At 38.3% G+C, this 16,651-nt stretch overlaps 1 protein-coding gene across 2 annotated transcripts in view; it reads left to right on the top strand.

The window, feature by feature from the left end:
* LOC104603261 (nucleoid-associated protein At2g24020, chloroplastic-like) overlaps positions 1-15,198 on the top strand; it is a 29,666-nt gene extending 14,468 nt beyond the window's left edge. The window contains exons 3-7 of one of the 2 annotated variants that reach the window (XM_010267256.3): positions 1,694-1,794; positions 1,898-1,937; positions 6,442-6,513; positions 14,771-14,827; positions 14,913-15,198. In XM_010267256.3, coding sequence (XP_010265558.1) covers positions 1,694-1,794; positions 1,898-1,937; positions 6,442-6,513; positions 14,771-14,827; positions 14,913-14,987 — 345 coding nt within the window. In that variant the 3' untranslated portion in view covers positions 14,988-15,198. Of the gene's footprint in view, positions 1-1,693; positions 1,795-1,897; positions 1,938-4,990; positions 5,702-6,441; positions 6,514-14,770; positions 14,828-14,912 lie in introns of those variants that run through there. The other variant, XM_088899126.1, reaches the window with a different exon arrangement.
* Positions 15,199-16,651: the final 1,453 nt, after the last annotated feature.

The following is a 16,651-nucleotide window of genomic DNA, read 5'->3' as shown; positions in this document are numbered from 1 at the left end:
TTCTTTTCCTTTCCTTTCCTTTCTTTTCCTTTTCTTTCCCTTTCTTTTCTTTTCTTTTCTTTTCTTTTCTTTTCTTTTCTTTTCTTTTCTTTTCTTTTCTTTCCTTCCCTTCCCTTTCCTTCCCTTCCCTTCCCTCCCCTCCCCTCCCCTCCCCTCCAGGCGTACGCCTCCCACGCCTTTTAAAACACTGCTCTGGTCCAATTGGAGTGGGGGATGCGGTTAGTGCAGAGGTCCAAGCTGTTTTACAAGGAGCTCAAATCACTGAGAAATGAACTTCAGAAATCTGGTCATAGAAGGAGACTCTAAAGTGGTAATTGGGTGGCTGAAAGAACCAGACTGCAGCTTGGCCTTGTGGGGGGTGATTAGAAAATTCAAATGGCTAACTTCTAATTTAACAGTCAGAGTTCAGTGGGAGAGAAGACCGGAAAATGGGCTGGCAGACCTATTAGCTAAGCAAGGAGTGAATAGGGATCAATTATTCTGGGCTACATTGTAATTTATCTTGTTTTTTGAGGCAGCATTTCGTGCCTCTTGGGAATAACTATATATATTTTTTGGAATAACTATATGTTGTATCAGTGGCTGACAATCCATCTTAAGAAATTTTAATGAAATGCTTTATTATTCATAAAAAAAGAAGCTTTGATTCAGGCTGCCAGTGAAGTTGGTTAATATTGGAGGGGCTCTTTTTGTCTTTTTGGGGTTTTGAGGTTCCAAGCTTGGGGGGAGGTTCTAAGAGTTTCTTTTTGTGATGCTGGTGGTCTTCTCATTTTTTCTAGTTTGGGTTTTCAGGGATTTGGGGGATTGGGTATTTCCTAATGCTGCTGTAATTGGGGGGTTTCTATGCCTTTTCTCGGTTCTTTCATGTGATCTTTGTGGTCCTTGGTAGGTTGGGTTGTTTTTGTTTTTTTCTCTTGGGTAACTTCTGATCGCCTTCCTGGTATTTTCTCTTTTTCTTTTTAATAAATCTTATTTTATTACCAAAATAATTATCTCATATTTAAATGGTAAAATAAGTGTCAAGGCTCTTAAGAAAAATAAAAGTATTTTAGTTGAATAGGAAGAATTCTAGATCTGTGTAAAAAGATTATGAGCCTTATTTCCTTACCCTTATTTAAACGAAAAAACCAAAAGCCTTGATCTTGGTGAAAACCATTTCTATGACAGTCCATGGAGATGTAGTCTATACTACTATATTATACAAAGTGGCATTTCTACTTGTGAGGCTCCAACACATTTTCCATCTAAGGTTAATTATTTTATCTTAAGACAAAATTTAAAACTGTGTAAAAGGTTAATTTTGTAGTTGTAACAAAAGATAACTAGGTAAATGCAGAATGGTTATTCACTCACCTGAGATCATGTAACACATCCTATTTTCTGAAGAACTTTTTCCCTGTCTGGTGAATATGGACATCAATTGGTATCCACGAATCTGTCTTTTCTTTTCTTTTCTTTTTTCCCAGCACATGATTTACAAAATCCAAATTTGGTGTATATTTCATTTTGATCAGCAACTGTTGGGTCATTATAATGCATATTTTTCTTGTATATTACCATTCAATCCGGTCATGTTCTGCATTTTATGATGCTTTTTGCCTTTTTTATTAGGCCAATGCAACATGGAAATAACGAAGAGTCTTTTGATTTTATACAATCTTTCTTAGCAAACTGACCTGTTATTTGATTATAGGCAGGAATTTTAGGAAACATGCAGAATCTATATGAAACCGTTAAGAAGGCACAGATGGTTGTCCAAGTTGAAGCAGTGCGTGTACAGAAAGAACTTGCTGCGTATGTATTGTTATTGATCTTTTTATTGTCTGATGTTATGTGTTTTCTTGTTGGCATTTTGGATGCCTTACTTTTGTCTTCTGTTCTTTTGTCTGTTTTGCAGAGCAGAGTTCGATGGTTATTGTGAAGATGAGCTAATAAAGGTATGATTTTGTTATTTTATTATAATCATGGTTGAAGTTAGGTTGCAACATAAATGCATCTTGTCCAGACTGGAAATGAGAATTTATTATACTCCAAATAAAGGAAAAGGCAAAGGAAATCTGAATATTAACTTGCCTCTTTAATTTAGTGGCATAGCCTCCAGGGTCCACTAAGGATCCATTCTATTCTTCCATTTTAAATGTGTCTAGGACTATGAATTGATTTTTTCTCCATACACCAAGTTGTCTAGGACTGTGGATTGATCTTTTCTCAGTATGCCAAGTCAGACTATCAGATGTGAATTGGATTTTGACACCCTCATATAATTCTAGGGGTGTAAGTTGGGTACCGATTTGAAGAATTTACACTGCATTGGGCCCATTCAGATTTTAGCAAATTCCCAACCCAAGCCTTCCCAAGTTTCACCCCTATATAAACCCAAGCCAAGCCTTCCCAACATTTGTTACTAATGTATCTGGTTTCTTATAGTTTTGCACTATATATTCCATGTAACATGTGTAGAGAACATTGATGTGGGCCCCACAGCTGTGGTCCCACTCTATCCGTAGGGTAGAATGTATCTAGTCACAGCTGTGGTCAATTTGTTATTCTGTTATTCCTAGTTATTTATTTTTCAGTTTTATATTGTTATGTGTTAGCAGTTATGATGTAAACACCAAGGGCAGATATGTCCTTTCATGTAACTAGCATAACATATAAATATTAAATTAAAGTGGTGGCGGCAGAATATTGAGATTCTGTTCTTCTCCTCAAAACCTGTGTTCTACTGCTCTCTCACCACCTTTTCTTTTACTTCTTCACTTTCTCTTCTCATCGAACGTGAAGTTTCTTAGTGATCAAGACTGATAGCAGTCTTGAACACCTACATGGTATCAAAGCCAAGTTAGGGTTTCTCATGTGAGCCTAATACCAGCCGACCACATGAGAATCTCCTAGAACTGGAAGCTGAAAAGGAGGAGTTCGCGGACTGATTCTTGGAGATCGCTAGAAGTGCTAGCAGCCATTGGAAACTTGCTAGGGTTGCAGAGTGTTGGTGGTCAGGAAGGATCAGAGAAGACTAGGGTTCGGGTAACCCTAGAAGGCAGTGAACAATTTTTTTCCTTGTAAGTTGTTTACTTTCTAAGAGAAGTTCTATTAGAGAAGATAGGTTGGACCTATCTGGAGGGGAAGGCCGAACCATTCTAGGGTTTTCTCTCTTCGATTCACTAGGGTTTTACAGCAAACCCTAAGCCGAACTGTCTCAATTGTGTTTCTCTCTACTCTAGGGTTTGAAAGTGATCTTGCGGCAAGCCCTAGTGTTTGACTGAACCTTGTGATCTACCTAGAGCTGCCCTTAAGTTTATTGGTAGGTTTGATCAGATTCTGGGGTTTCTTATTAACCCTACTGCAAGTCTATCTATACAGTACGGTTTTGGATTATGCAACTGAATTGTTCACTTTAAGGACTGATTAAAACCCTAACTTTCCCAAGCATATCAGATTTTTTTTAAGCTGTTTTCAGAGTCCTAAGGGGTTAGAGCTCTACGGACAGCTACTGCTGTGTTGGCTAGTTGGTTTCAGATCAGAATTATCCCAGTTTTGTGCACATACACTGTGAATACAGATCAGGCCCATACTGTTTTTGATTGTGATTGGTAGTTCAAGTGCTGTTTTGAGACTTAACAGAAATTGAGTTTAAAAATCAGGCAGAAGGCAGCGTTGGGAATATCAGTTATGGTAGTGTTTCTGAGATGGGTGGTCAGATTACGATCGTAAAGTTTGATGGATCAAACTATTTGGAATGGGCCCAATCAGCCATGATGGCTATTGGTGGAAGAGGTAAATTAGGGTACCTCTTGGGAGATATGAAAGAACCTCCCAAGGGAGACCCGACATATACCAAGTGGATTCAAGAAAACTACTTGGTTATGACATGGCTGTGTAATTCTATGCAGCCACATATTAGCCGGAATTATTTGTGGGCAAAGACAACTAAGGAGATATGGGATGTTATGAAAGAAACTTATTCCCAACCCCTTAATGTTGCCAGAGCATATGAATTGAAATGTGAAGTGAAAAATCTTAAACAAGGAGAGAGACCTGTTTCAGTATATTTCTCTACTTTGCAGTCCCTGTGGCATGAGATTGATCACTTAGAGACTCTTGAGTGGGAGAGTCCCAGAGATGCACAGATATATAGAAAGCAGGTTGAGACAAACCGGGTATTTGAGTTTCTGGCAGGCCTAATTTAGAGTATGATATTGTCCGGCAACATATTTTGACTAGAGACAGTGTGACTCTCTCTCAGGCATACTCTTTTTTACATAGTGAAGAGACCAGAAGGAAGGTTATGATGCAACCTCAGCCCCCCACACCAGCCTTTGTAGCGGTCACACCCAAATCAGGGGGTGATTCAGAGAAGGACAGGAGGAAGGGAGACAAGAAGGATGTGGTATGTGAACATTGTAAGAAGCCCAAACATACAAAAGAAACATGTTGGAAACTGCATCCTCACTTGGTTCCTGTGAAGTTGAGAAACAAGAAGGGCACTGCTCATGTAGCCGTGAACACTGATTCAACATCCTCATCTGGCACAAAAGGAACATCTTTAGAGACCTTAGCTACAGTTCGGGCTGCCCTAATACAGCTAGAAAAGGAAGTTGGAAATTCAGCTCAGCCACCGTAGTCTCCATCAGCCCCTGCTACATCTGCCTTCGCACATTCAGGTACTCGAACTTCTGCCTATCATGCCTCAACTCCAGGTACTACTGAACCTTGTTGGGTAATAGACTCAGGTGCATCTGATCACATGACTAGCTTGCCTTCATTGTTTACTACTTACCATCTGTCTTTTGGTAGGGATAAGGTATCTATTGCTGATGGCTCCCTGATTCCTATTTTTGGGAAGGGTGACATCAAGCTATCTGATACTATCTCCCTGTCATCTGTCTTGCATGTTCCTAAGCTTGATACTAACCTTCTTTCAGTTAGTAGTATTACCAAGCACATGAACTGCTCAGTAACCTTCTTCCTTGACCGATGTGTTTTTCAGGACTTGGAGACGAAGAAGGTGATTGGGACTGGCCGTGAGACGAATGGGATCTATCTGCTCGGGGAGCGGTTCCGTCAGGGAGAATCAGTTGAGAAGATGTCTTTTGTTTCTCAGAGTGTGAGTCCGGTTATGCTTTGGCATAACCGATTAGGTCATTTGTCTTTTCGGTCTTTACAGAGTCTGTTTCCTGCTTTATTTGAGTCTATTGAGTTGTCTCAATTACAGTGTGAAAGTTGTGAGTTTGCTAAGCATTGTAGAAAGCCTTATTTATTGAGTAATAAAAGGAGTGATAATTCTTTTGATATTGTGCATACTGACGTTTGGGGGCCTTATCATATCCCTTCCATGGGTGGGTACAGATATTTCTTGTTATTTGTTGATGACCATACCCGTTTTTTTTGGGTTTATGAGGTACCTTCCCTGACCCAAAATTTTCACCAAATGATCCTAACCCAATTTGATGCCAAGATCAAAGTTCTCAGATCTGATAACGCAAAGGAATACTTTGCTAAATCATTGACATCTTATCTTCTTCATCATGGGGTTATCCACCACAGCTGTGGGGCCCACATCAATGTTCTCTACAACATGATATGCTACATTCCATGCAATATGTTTTTCTCTTTAATACTATTTTCTTCCTCTTTCTTTCATGTTTCATTAATTGTTGTCTTACTATGTGTATTAGCAAATTAATGAATTACTATATATTTATTTTTTGTGTTTCTTTAAATCATGCATTAGATATTTCTATATTAGTTTCCATTTGCTGCTTAGCTTTAAAATATCTATGTTCGTTGAATATTTAATTCATTTTAATACTAACCAGCAAACATGACTCCAAAATCCATATCCATGTCCTTCAAGTAGGAAAAGATGTAAAACACAAAACCATGGTGCTTTCCTAGGACTGTATAAGAATATCAAATTATTCTGAAGAATTTATTCTTCAGAACCTCCATATGTCAATATGTGGATGCCATTCATTCAGATAGTCCTACTCCTATCCATTCGTCAAAGTTCTACTAAACTAAAGTCAGAGCACTGCAAGTCGATGCCTTTTTCTTTCCCAACATTAGAAAGAGTAGTATACTCTTTTTGTTTTTTTTTTTATTAATACAAATTTACCTTTTGTATTACTAAAAGGTAATACCTTGCTGCTTGTGTAGAATGGTGCAATCTGCATACTTTGAATAAAGTTTTACTGATGTAAGATTAAAGCATTATAATGGAGCATGTTAATAAAAACTTAAGTTGGTCACCCTTCAGCCTTGGGTTAAAAATGAAGGATGTATCTTATGCATTCTGACTCTGAGTAGAAGTACATGTGGCAACAGAAACTGCTCTCTGCAAGACCGAGTTGGATCTAATTGTATAATTTTACTTTCATGTCAAATTGTCTTATGATTTCAACCTAATTTGCTTTTATTTCTCACTGAAATCTTATCTAGGTAACACTATCTGGAAACCAGCAGCCTGTACGTACTGAGATCACTGAGGCTGCAATGGAATTAGGAGCAGAAGTAAGTAGTACAGTTATATCAATCTAGTGATACATTTTTTTCTCAAATTTATGAATCTTTCCCCTGTTGTGTTGCTATATATTATTCACTTAGGTACAATTGACTAGGACATGTTTTTTCCACTGCATATAAAACAGTAACACCCTATCATAGGTTTGCTTTAGGCTGTAGCCAAGTTATAAAGGGAATATTCTAGTGGTTTGAGTTTACTAACCCTAGTTGTGGTACATACTAGTGCCACAGAGGTAGATAGATGGGACAAGTAAGAAGAAGATGGATTGAACAAAGAAAGGTGAGATGTTGTACCTTGATGGCCTAGCAGTGAGTGAGATTGGCTACTTACTTTGGTCCTATAGCTAGAGGTAGATTTGTTAAAAGGTGAAATATTGGCCCTCTGCCAAGTCTGGGGACTATGATATTCTTTGGGGTGTGAAGGAGTTCATGTTGTCAATTGTCATTATGGCTGTCAATAGAGTCAAAAAGTCTGACATCCCATCCAGTTATTGCGGATTGGATTCAGATTTTGGAACTTGCATCGTCAAGTGTATTTGAATCCAATTAAATTTATATTCATATACCACAGTTTGCGATATATGAGAGATTTGACAGATTTTAACTGAAATTTCCCCATTTTACTAGGTAGTGATACAAAATTTTTCAAGACTTATTTTCCTAAAATCTTTGACATTTTGCCAATACATTGGCGATATTTCAGAAATTTCAATGATAGACTATACATTTAAGGTTTTAAACTTTAAAATATTATTAAAAACTTTCGGATATTTAATTAGAATCATTATAATTTTTTTAAAATCTTTTCTTAAAAAATCTTTAGAATCTTGTTCCATATGAATGGGGCACACTAAGATTAAATCAGAATCTGATCTGAAATCCAAATCCAATTGAGGCCCCTAGATCTGATCAAATTTTGGATTGGATCCATATGTGGCTGGATCTGATCTGAATCTGACCTGATTACAGCCCTAATCGTCACTGAATGGATGAAAGGTCAGACAAATATGCACTAGAGAGTGAAACTTGATCTTTGGGATTATGGATCAAGCACCTTATGGGATGGCACCTTGTTGAGTGAAGTAGATTTTCTTTGTGCAGTCACATCTAATAGATGACGAGGAGATTGAAACGTGGAAAAATTCCCCTCTTAGCCCTTACGGCTGAGTGGTCAAGGAGACTCCACAAGGGTTGAATTATTTGCAGTGTTACAAGGCCTTAAAGTGTGCAGAGCAATACCTTGTCACCTGGTCACCTAGGCGATGAGTTTTTTAAAATAAAAAAGTAAAAATCCTAGGGTAGTTCCCTAGTTTTCATAGTAATAATCAGTAATCTTAAACTAATAATTACCACAATCCTCATGAAATATGTGTAAACCCCCTATCACAAGATAGAAAATCAACATATTTATGAGAAGAAAAATAAGAAGGAAATAAAACATACAAAACATAAGGGCTGAGCTCTTGTTTTGGTCCTAGGAAGAAGATGATGATGAAGTTCTATTGATTATTCTTGTGTCAATTGGATAAAATCTTCAAGTTACTTCTTACTTGTCAATTCAGGTTTTAAGTCTTAAAAGGGTTCAAGACAATGGGGCCATCTGACAACAGCTGAAGATGCTGAACTGAGAAGCTTATTGCTTTGTCTTTTAGTGAACAAGTTTTTAAGGAGGTTGTGGGTTCCTTAATGGATGGAACTGAAATTGGATTGATCACTATATCTTTGAAAGTTTTACTATTTATAACTAAAAGACAAAGCAATAAGTGTTTCAGTTCAGCAACTTCAGTTGTTATCAAAGGACCCCTATGCCACTGAATGTTGATTGAACCCAAATAAGAAAATAATATAAAGAATACCAAAAAAAATAAAGAAACTGGTATAAGAATAATAATATTAGTACTATAAACTCACAATGAGTAATTTAGTCTAAAAATATCTATTGTACTACTATTAATAACATAAAATTAAAATATGAAAACATTATGTGGTGTCTAGCATATAAATATTTAGGCGTTTGGGGCCTTTGGGGCCTTTGGGCGAGGCAACCCTCCAAGAGTGCCTTATCACCTAGGTGTTACCTTGACAACTATGACAGATAGTAAGGGAGCTGGAGTCATCTTTTATTTGGGTGCCAAGATCAGAAACTGTGCGGCAGACTCCTTGTCCAAGGAAAGGATAGGGTAAATAGGAATGAAGTATTCTGGGCTCAGTTGCAAATAAATAAATGGGTTAGGTAGCAAGTTTTCAGCCTACATATGGGTTAAATACATATTGTATGTATACAAAACTCCTATTATCTCAATAGAAGATATGTTTTCCATCAAAAATAAAAAGAATAATAAAAAGTCCCCTTGCAGGCTTGCCTCCATCAGGAAAAAAAAGGTTACCTTGTATATTCATATGGACCACCAAGTGCTTGTTTGGGAGGGTTTTCTGCTGGTGGCTTTTAATAAAAATCCAGAAAACCCAAATTTGCTGTCCATCCAAAAGAAAGGTTTTTGATTGAAGCTTCTTTTGGTGGCTTCTCTAAAGCAGCTCAGTGAAAGTAACTCAACCAAAGCTTCATCCCTTCCAAACAGGACTTAAGAGTGTAGGATAGTGGCTGGTTGGGTTTAGTTGGATTGGGGTCAATGTGATCCCAACCCAATTGAACCAAGTCCCAAAAGATACATAAATAATGTTATGTCCCTGTCCTAAGAATTTTAGTAAGATTGCCATGCCTGCCAAGTTCGTTATCTATTAGATTGTCAGAAGATGTAAGAGTGCAATCTCCATTTCCAATGATGTGTTTGTGAATTTTTTTCCTATCTTTTCAACAATACTTTTGGTGCTGGGAATCCTAGGAGAGATTATATATGATTTAGAATCCACAGACAGGAGACAGAGAGATAAAAATGTGCTCTTTGTAAAGCTGATGGGGAATCTGGCTACCACCTCATGGTCTCTTGTAAGGCTGCGAAAACTGTTTGGGAGTGGATTTTCTCCCATTTTGGGTGTTCTTGGTATCCTCTGGAGATTGTCCAAGGTTTGTTTTCTCCTTTTTTCAGTTGGCCTAGGAAGCGAGGGAAGACTATGTGGAGGTGTATTAGGGCAGCAGTATGCTGGTCATTGTGGGAAGAAAGAAACTCACACATTTTTTCCGACAAGGAAAGAACATTGGAAGAATTGTTAGATCGAATCCTTTTAAGGGCTGTCCATTGGCTAAAATCTTTGGAGTTGTTTTCAGATTTTCCTGTGGATGACTTGCTAAGAAACTGGAAAGAGATTGCTTCCATTTCTAGATGCAAGAGGTCTCTTTGTCCATTTTGGTCCCCTCCCCCCTCGGGCTTTATAAAGCTGAATTTTGATGGCAGCAGTGCAAGGAATCCAGGGCCCTCTGGGATTGGAGGAGTCTTTAGGAATGAGGAAGGGATTGTTATTGCTTTATTCTCTGGCCCTATTGGAGTAAGTGACTCTCTTAGGGCTGAGATCCTTGCAGCGCTTGAAGGAATTCGAAGAGCAAAGGAATTAAATATCAGCCGTTTGATCCTGGAAGGTGGTGGTTAGTTGGTTGAAGACAGGGGACAGTGGTTTGTGGAACTTTAACAATGAAAAAAAAAACAATTCTTATGGCTGGGTAGGGACATTGAGATTTAGTACAGCTGGGTGAAGAGGAGTGCCAACTCATTTGTGGATGGGTTGGCCAAGCAAGGAGTGAATAGGGAGTCTGTTTTTTGGGCTAGTTTTTAATCTTTTCTCTTTGCACTCCCTTTGTTTTCTGTTTTTGGGGAGCTAAGATATTTTATCTCCCCTTTTGTATCCATATTCCCTCTTTTCTTTTAATTTAATGAAGCTGGTGTTATTGATAAAAAAAAAGAGGCAAATTTTTAAAAGGGTAAATTTCTTAAACTACCCTTATGGTTTAAGCTAATTGACTAAGTGTACCCATACTGTTTGAAAATCGACTTACACTATCCTTACTGTTTCTGGCAATTGACTAATCCTTTTTTGTCAGTAACGTGTGTCAACGGAAACATGAAAAAGACTATATTACCCTCGTCCACTTTTCTTTAAATTTTCAAAAAGTGTATCTCTCCCTCTCCCGCCCATTCTCTTCTTCGGAACTACCAAAACAGCCAGAACTGTAGATCTCTCCCTCTCCCTTTCGTTCTCTTCTCTGAAACCTCTAGAACCACCAGAAATGTAGATTTTTCAAATCTCTCCCTCTCCCTCTCGTTCTCTTCTTTGGAACCACCGGAACTGCCGAATCTGTAGATCTCCCAGATCTCTTCCTCTCCCTCTCGTTCTCTTCTCTGGAACCACCAGAACAATAGATCTCTTAGATCTCTTCCTCTTGTTCTCTTCTCTAGAACCGCTGGAACTGCCAGAACTGTAGATCTCTCAGATCTCTCCCTCTCCCTCTCCCTCTTGTTTTCTTCTCGGAATCGCTAGAACTGTAGGAATTGTAAATCTGTAGATCTCCCAGATCTCTTCCTCTCCCTCTCGTTCTCTTCTCTGGCCAGAACGGTAGATCTCTCAGATCTCTCCCTCTCCCTCTCCCTCTTGTTTTCTTCTCGGAATCGCTAGAACTGTAGGAATTGTAAATCTGTAGATCTCCCAGATCTCTTCCTCTCCCTCTCGTTCTCTTCTCTGGAACCACCAGAACAATAGATCTCTTAGATCTCTTCCTCTTGTTCTCTTCTCTAGAACCGCCGGAACTGCCAGAACTGTAGATCTCTTAGATCTCTCCCTCTCCCTCTCGTTTTCTTCTCGAAATCGCTAGAACTGTAGGAATTGTAGATCAGGAAACAGTAAGATTCCAGTTACGGCTAGAACTGTAGATCTTTTCCTCTCCCTCTCGTTCTCTTCTTTGGAACCCGTCGGAACTGAGATCTACACTCAGTTCTCTTCGTCGGAACTGAGATCGACATCTCTGTAGATCTCTCCCTCTCCCTCTCATTCCCTTCTTTGGAACCCGCCGGAACTGAGATCTACACTCTCGTTCTGTTCGCTGGAGTTGAGATCGACATCTCTGTAGAAGGGATTTGGTTGCAACTGTCGGAATTTGATTTGGGGTTTTGTTCTCTTCTCTAGAACCCGTCGGAATTTGATTTGGTTGCAGCCGAAACCAGAGGGGGTACACATCCCTCTCTCTCTCAGTAGAGCACCACCGCTTTCTGTCAGAGTAATCCATCTTCAATGTTCTTTGTTTTTGTTTTGTTTTTTTTTTTTTTGAAATGAAAAGGTGTTAAAAACAAGAGCAAGTATTATGAAAATCCAAGAGCAATAAGAACAACCAGTTATACCGGGATCAATGGTAGCGATTAAGAGAGAGGGTATCGCGTGATTCTTGGGTTTTCGTCAGAACTAAGGATGTTGGGACTAAGATCTCAGCCTTAGGATAGATCTTAGTTCTTGGGTTTTCGTCGGAACTGAGAATGTTGGAACTAAGATGTCTTCGTCGGAACTGAGATCGACATCTTTGCTCTTGGGTTTTTGTTTTAAACAGATAAAGAAGTAATGAAGAAGGAAGGTTTTAGGGATGGTATTTTAGTAACAGAAGTCAAAGAGTATTTTTAGGAATGAAAGTGGAAAGGGTATTTTAGGAATTTTTAATAAATATATAAGTCACATGATGTCACATGTAATGGAAAGTTAACGGATGCTAACAATAAGGGTAGAGTTAGTCAATTACCAAAAATAGTAGGGGTAGTGTTAGTCAATTTTCAAACAGTAAGGGTGCACTTAGTCAATTAGCTAAACCATAAGGGTAGTTTAAGAAATTTACCCTTTTTAAAATTAGTCTTTGGGTTGATATGTAACAATGGTCATAATTTGAGTACAACTGAAAGACTAATTTTAAAAATTTTCCTAAACTACCCAAAATGAGTTAGAACTCAACAATTACCTTCCCTAGGATTTTGGACCAAGAGATACCTCAATGTGACCATTTCCAGTACCTTGGTTCAATAATTCATAACAAGGGAGAGATTGAGGAGGATGCCACCCAAAGATTAAATCAGGTTATGGAGGGGTGCAGCTGGACTTTTGTGTGATAGGACCAGTGTTTTAAAAGGCGTGGGCTCTAGGCGAGGCGCTCCCAAAACGCCCTGAGGCGTATGCCAGAGGTGCTGACACCTCTGAGACGTACACCTCAGGTGCAAGAGGCGTATGCCTCGTGCGCTTTTTTCACGAGGTGTGCTAGAGGCGTACGCCTCATGCGCCTCATGCACATCTTATATAAAAAGACAAAAAAAAAAAAGAAAAAAGAAAAAAGAAAAAAAAAGGAAAGGAAAGGAAAAGAAAGGGAAGGGAAAGAAAAAGAAAGAGAAGAAAAAAGGAGAAAAGGAAAGAAAGGAAAGGGAAGGGAAGACCCCCCTTTCAACTAATGTTATGCATCTTTATCCTTCTTAATATAAAAGATTTTTATTAAAAATAAAGAAAAAATGAGATCCCCCCATCCTCTTCATCTTCCTAACCCCCCCTCCTCTTAAGTAGGCGTACTCCTTGTGTTTGGGAGGCTTACACCTCTTGCGTTTTGAACTATGCCTCACGCCTCTAGGTAGTGGAATGCCTCGCGTCACGTCTCTGCGTTTTAAAACATTGGATAGGACATAGGAGCAGGGTGTAGCAGAAAAACAGTTGTAAGGCCATCTATGTTGTATGGAGCAGGGTGTTGGTCAGTCAAGAAACATGTCCCGAAAATGAGTGGCAGAAATGCGAATGCTAAGATGGATGAGAAAGAGAGTAAATTAAGATGGTTTGGTCATATGCATAGAAGGCCACCAAGATCTCCAGTTAGAAGAAGTGATTTGTTACAAGTGGAAGGGACTAAGAGCTAGGGGTAGACCAAAAAGGATATGGGTAGTAAGAAATGATTTAATCACTCAAATTTTAACAGTGGATATGACTTTAAATAGAATTGGTGAAGCAGGATTCATGTAGCCGACCCCATATATTTGGGATAAGGCATGGATGATGATGATAACAACTGGTGGCTGTGCAGAGCATTGTCCTATGCCTGTATCGACCTTCATCACTGCCCTAACTGAGTTCCATTATGGAATTTATATTCTTGTACCTTGACATTGTGTTATCTGAATTGGCTGTCTCTAAGAGTTAGGAGTAGTATTTTAAACGATTTATTCTATTACTATAATTAATACCTAAGAGTAAATTATTTACATTATTGAAAATCTGGAACTTCACAGTCCTGACCAAATTTCAACTTTTCAATCTTTTTTTTCAAATATGTTAAATTACATTTACATGTATAATGTAGGTAGAAGGATCACGAGTGAAAAAGAGTTCTATGCTGACATGGAGCTTTTTTTCAGTAACATGGAAATTTCCACTGTACAATCCTTCTCTACTGACCCTACTTTTTGCCAATATAACAGTTAGACCATTAATCCTTTTGTATCATCTATCCAGTTTATGTGCTTCTTGGCCTTACTGAGGAGAGGCTGGTAATAGCTACAAGATCTCTCCTCAATTCACAGTTAGACCATTAATAAGGAAGGAAATTATTCTCCTTTTTCCCAAATAATGGGGAGTGTGGTATAGAAAAGAAAATATAGCTTCTACATTTATTCCATTGTCACCATATTAGAGAACGAGTTTCTAGAACAATTATCCATTATACACCATGTCACCATCCCCCAAATTTCATTGTCATGGAAGATCCATTGTGCTACCTGGAGGCTGGAGCAATCCAATTAAGGCTAAAAAAAGAAAAAAACTCCGCAAAGAAACACAGAAATATCATGGCAATATGAGGAAGAAAGCATGGTTGATGGATTTCCTATTTCTTGGGCAGAAAAGCCAAAGTATGCATTGTTAATCACTTGGCATTTCGGGACATCATGTTATCTTCATCTTCCTTCTAGAAGCTCTGTGCTACCCATCTGAAAAAAAAGAACTCCCTACAAGACTCTTCAGGTTTGAGTGGTTTCACTAAGAGGCTTGTGGACAACAATTTCTTAAAGATCCACCTTATGTTACTAGTTAGGTGTAGATTGCAGGAAACTAATTTTCATTTCCAGTTTCAATTCACAACTTATTTTTATCCTGCATTCATATGATAGATACCTGTAAACCAGTCGGAGATCAGATTTTTCTTTGGCCTTTCTTTTCTTAAGTTTTCTTAATTCTGGGCATTTATGGCATTTCATGAAGTATTCAAACTGCACTTTCTAAATGCTTCAGAGTGAACTTCAAGATATATAAGTATAGACTTACTAGACACCACTCCTTATTCATGCAGAAGCTGTCACTTTTGGTCACAGAAGCATACAAAGATGCCCACCAGAAAAGTGTTCAGGTGAAATAGCCCATCCTCAAGAAGTTGAACCAAAATTTGCAATTCTCCTTTGTTGAGCTTAAAATTTTGCTGTTGTGTTGTTCAGGCAATGAAGGAGAGGATGAATAATCTTGCACAAAGTTTAGGCATGCCATCAGGCCTTGGTGAAGGCCTAAAATGAAGACGGTATTCCGTGAGCTTCAATTTTGTATACTAGTTGGATCAAAATGGTCATAAACAGTGACCATACTGTGGGTATCTCATCTACTTCAATGGAGACCATTATCTTTGTCCTTGCTAGAAGTATTTAAGTATTGAGTATAACATGTTTCTTGAATACATATTGTTTTTTGGTTATAATTACATCAATTCAATAATTAAGTTCTTGCTCTCTTGTTGTGGCAACTTTAGACCTTTATCTCAAATGCTAGCCTGCTGAGCTGAAGCATATGCTTTGACTTGATGCGATAGAAGCTAATTACGGGGAAGCACGAATTGAGGTATAACCAAAATTAGGCCAACATTTACTTGTTTTATTTCAAACTGACACAAAGGTACAAGAATTTGAGAGGCTCCTTAATCCTTGTGCTGTGTTTGCTTGAATTCAACGACATTGCGTATGTGTAAATGGGATAGATTGGACTGGACGTCTGTACGACTGTACCCACCATTATGGTACTGGTACATGAAAAGTTTCTGATTGCTGAAGGCTTACTAGGGTTTACATTTTGAATCCCGGTCAAATATTTTTTTTTTTCAAACTTGGCATGCTGACGTATTGGTTTTCACCTCAAATTGTTGAATGTGAAAGGCTCAAGGGTACCGACGTACTGTGATATGGTTTTGTACCTGTTGTGTGATGAATGGCGTCTTATATTTGAAAAATTGTGTACTCCATGGGAAACGGAGGTTGCATTCATAGGAGGGTTGCCATGTCATTGATTCATTGTGAACTGTCATTTTATTGATCATCAATGGATACTGAACTCATTTGGTTTGCTGTGTGCAAATGAGCTACACAAGAGGGCCGGGGGGTGGGGGGGGGGGGGTCAGTCTTTCTTGGCTCCGTTTGACTAAAATACTAAAATTTGGCTCAAAAGCTAAGGCTGCATTTAGAAGCGATGCAAATAAGTGTGAATGCAAATATGTAGAGTGTAAAATGGTTCATATAAATTGCCAAGTTGGGATTTTTTTGCACTGACAAATTTACCTTCTTACCAAACAGATTTTTAGCTGTAATGGATGCAAATATGAATTCCAATAAAGCATATGCCTTTTTTGTTATCAAAAACCCAATTGAATGTAAATTTACTTCTTTTTTATTAATGTATTTTTACATCTTATTATCAATGTAAATATGCATTGGAAAATGTGTTTTTGTCATTTGTCAATGCATAAATACAATATTGTCAAACACAGGCAAAAGTGAACTAGAGTACAAATTTACCTTGAATCGGGATTTACACATCATTTGCATCGTTTCCAAATGCAGCCTAAAGATTGAACTTGAATTCAATTCAAACTTGAATGAAGCGTAAATCAACTTGAGCCCAAACTGTTTGATTAAATCTTGATTTGATTGCACTCTATTGGAAAACCCTAAGCTCCACAATTCCCCACCCCAACTAACTAACCTTGGTGAATGTGGGATTCAACCCGAGGGAGTTTTCACCAACAATTAGCACCCAAGTCAGGTTTAAAGTATAGTTGTGCAAAGAGATTTATAAAGCGTGGTTTTTGAAGCGTTGTTGACTTGGAAGGTCTGACCATTCGGCCTAGGAACTTTCCAAACAACCAGTTCCGTTTTACTCCAAATCCGGTCTCTGGCCAAAAATCGTTAAATCG

The sequence above is a fragment of the Nelumbo nucifera genome, chromosome 2 (genome assembly GCF_055504915.1).
Source record: "Nelumbo nucifera cultivar China Antique chromosome 2, China Antique-T2T, whole genome shotgun sequence".
Lineage (NCBI taxonomy): Eukaryota > Viridiplantae > Streptophyta > Magnoliopsida > Proteales > Nelumbonaceae > Nelumbo > Nelumbo nucifera.
The sequence above is the reverse complement of the archived record's forward strand: the minus strand, read 5'-3'. Positions and strand labels throughout refer to the sequence as shown.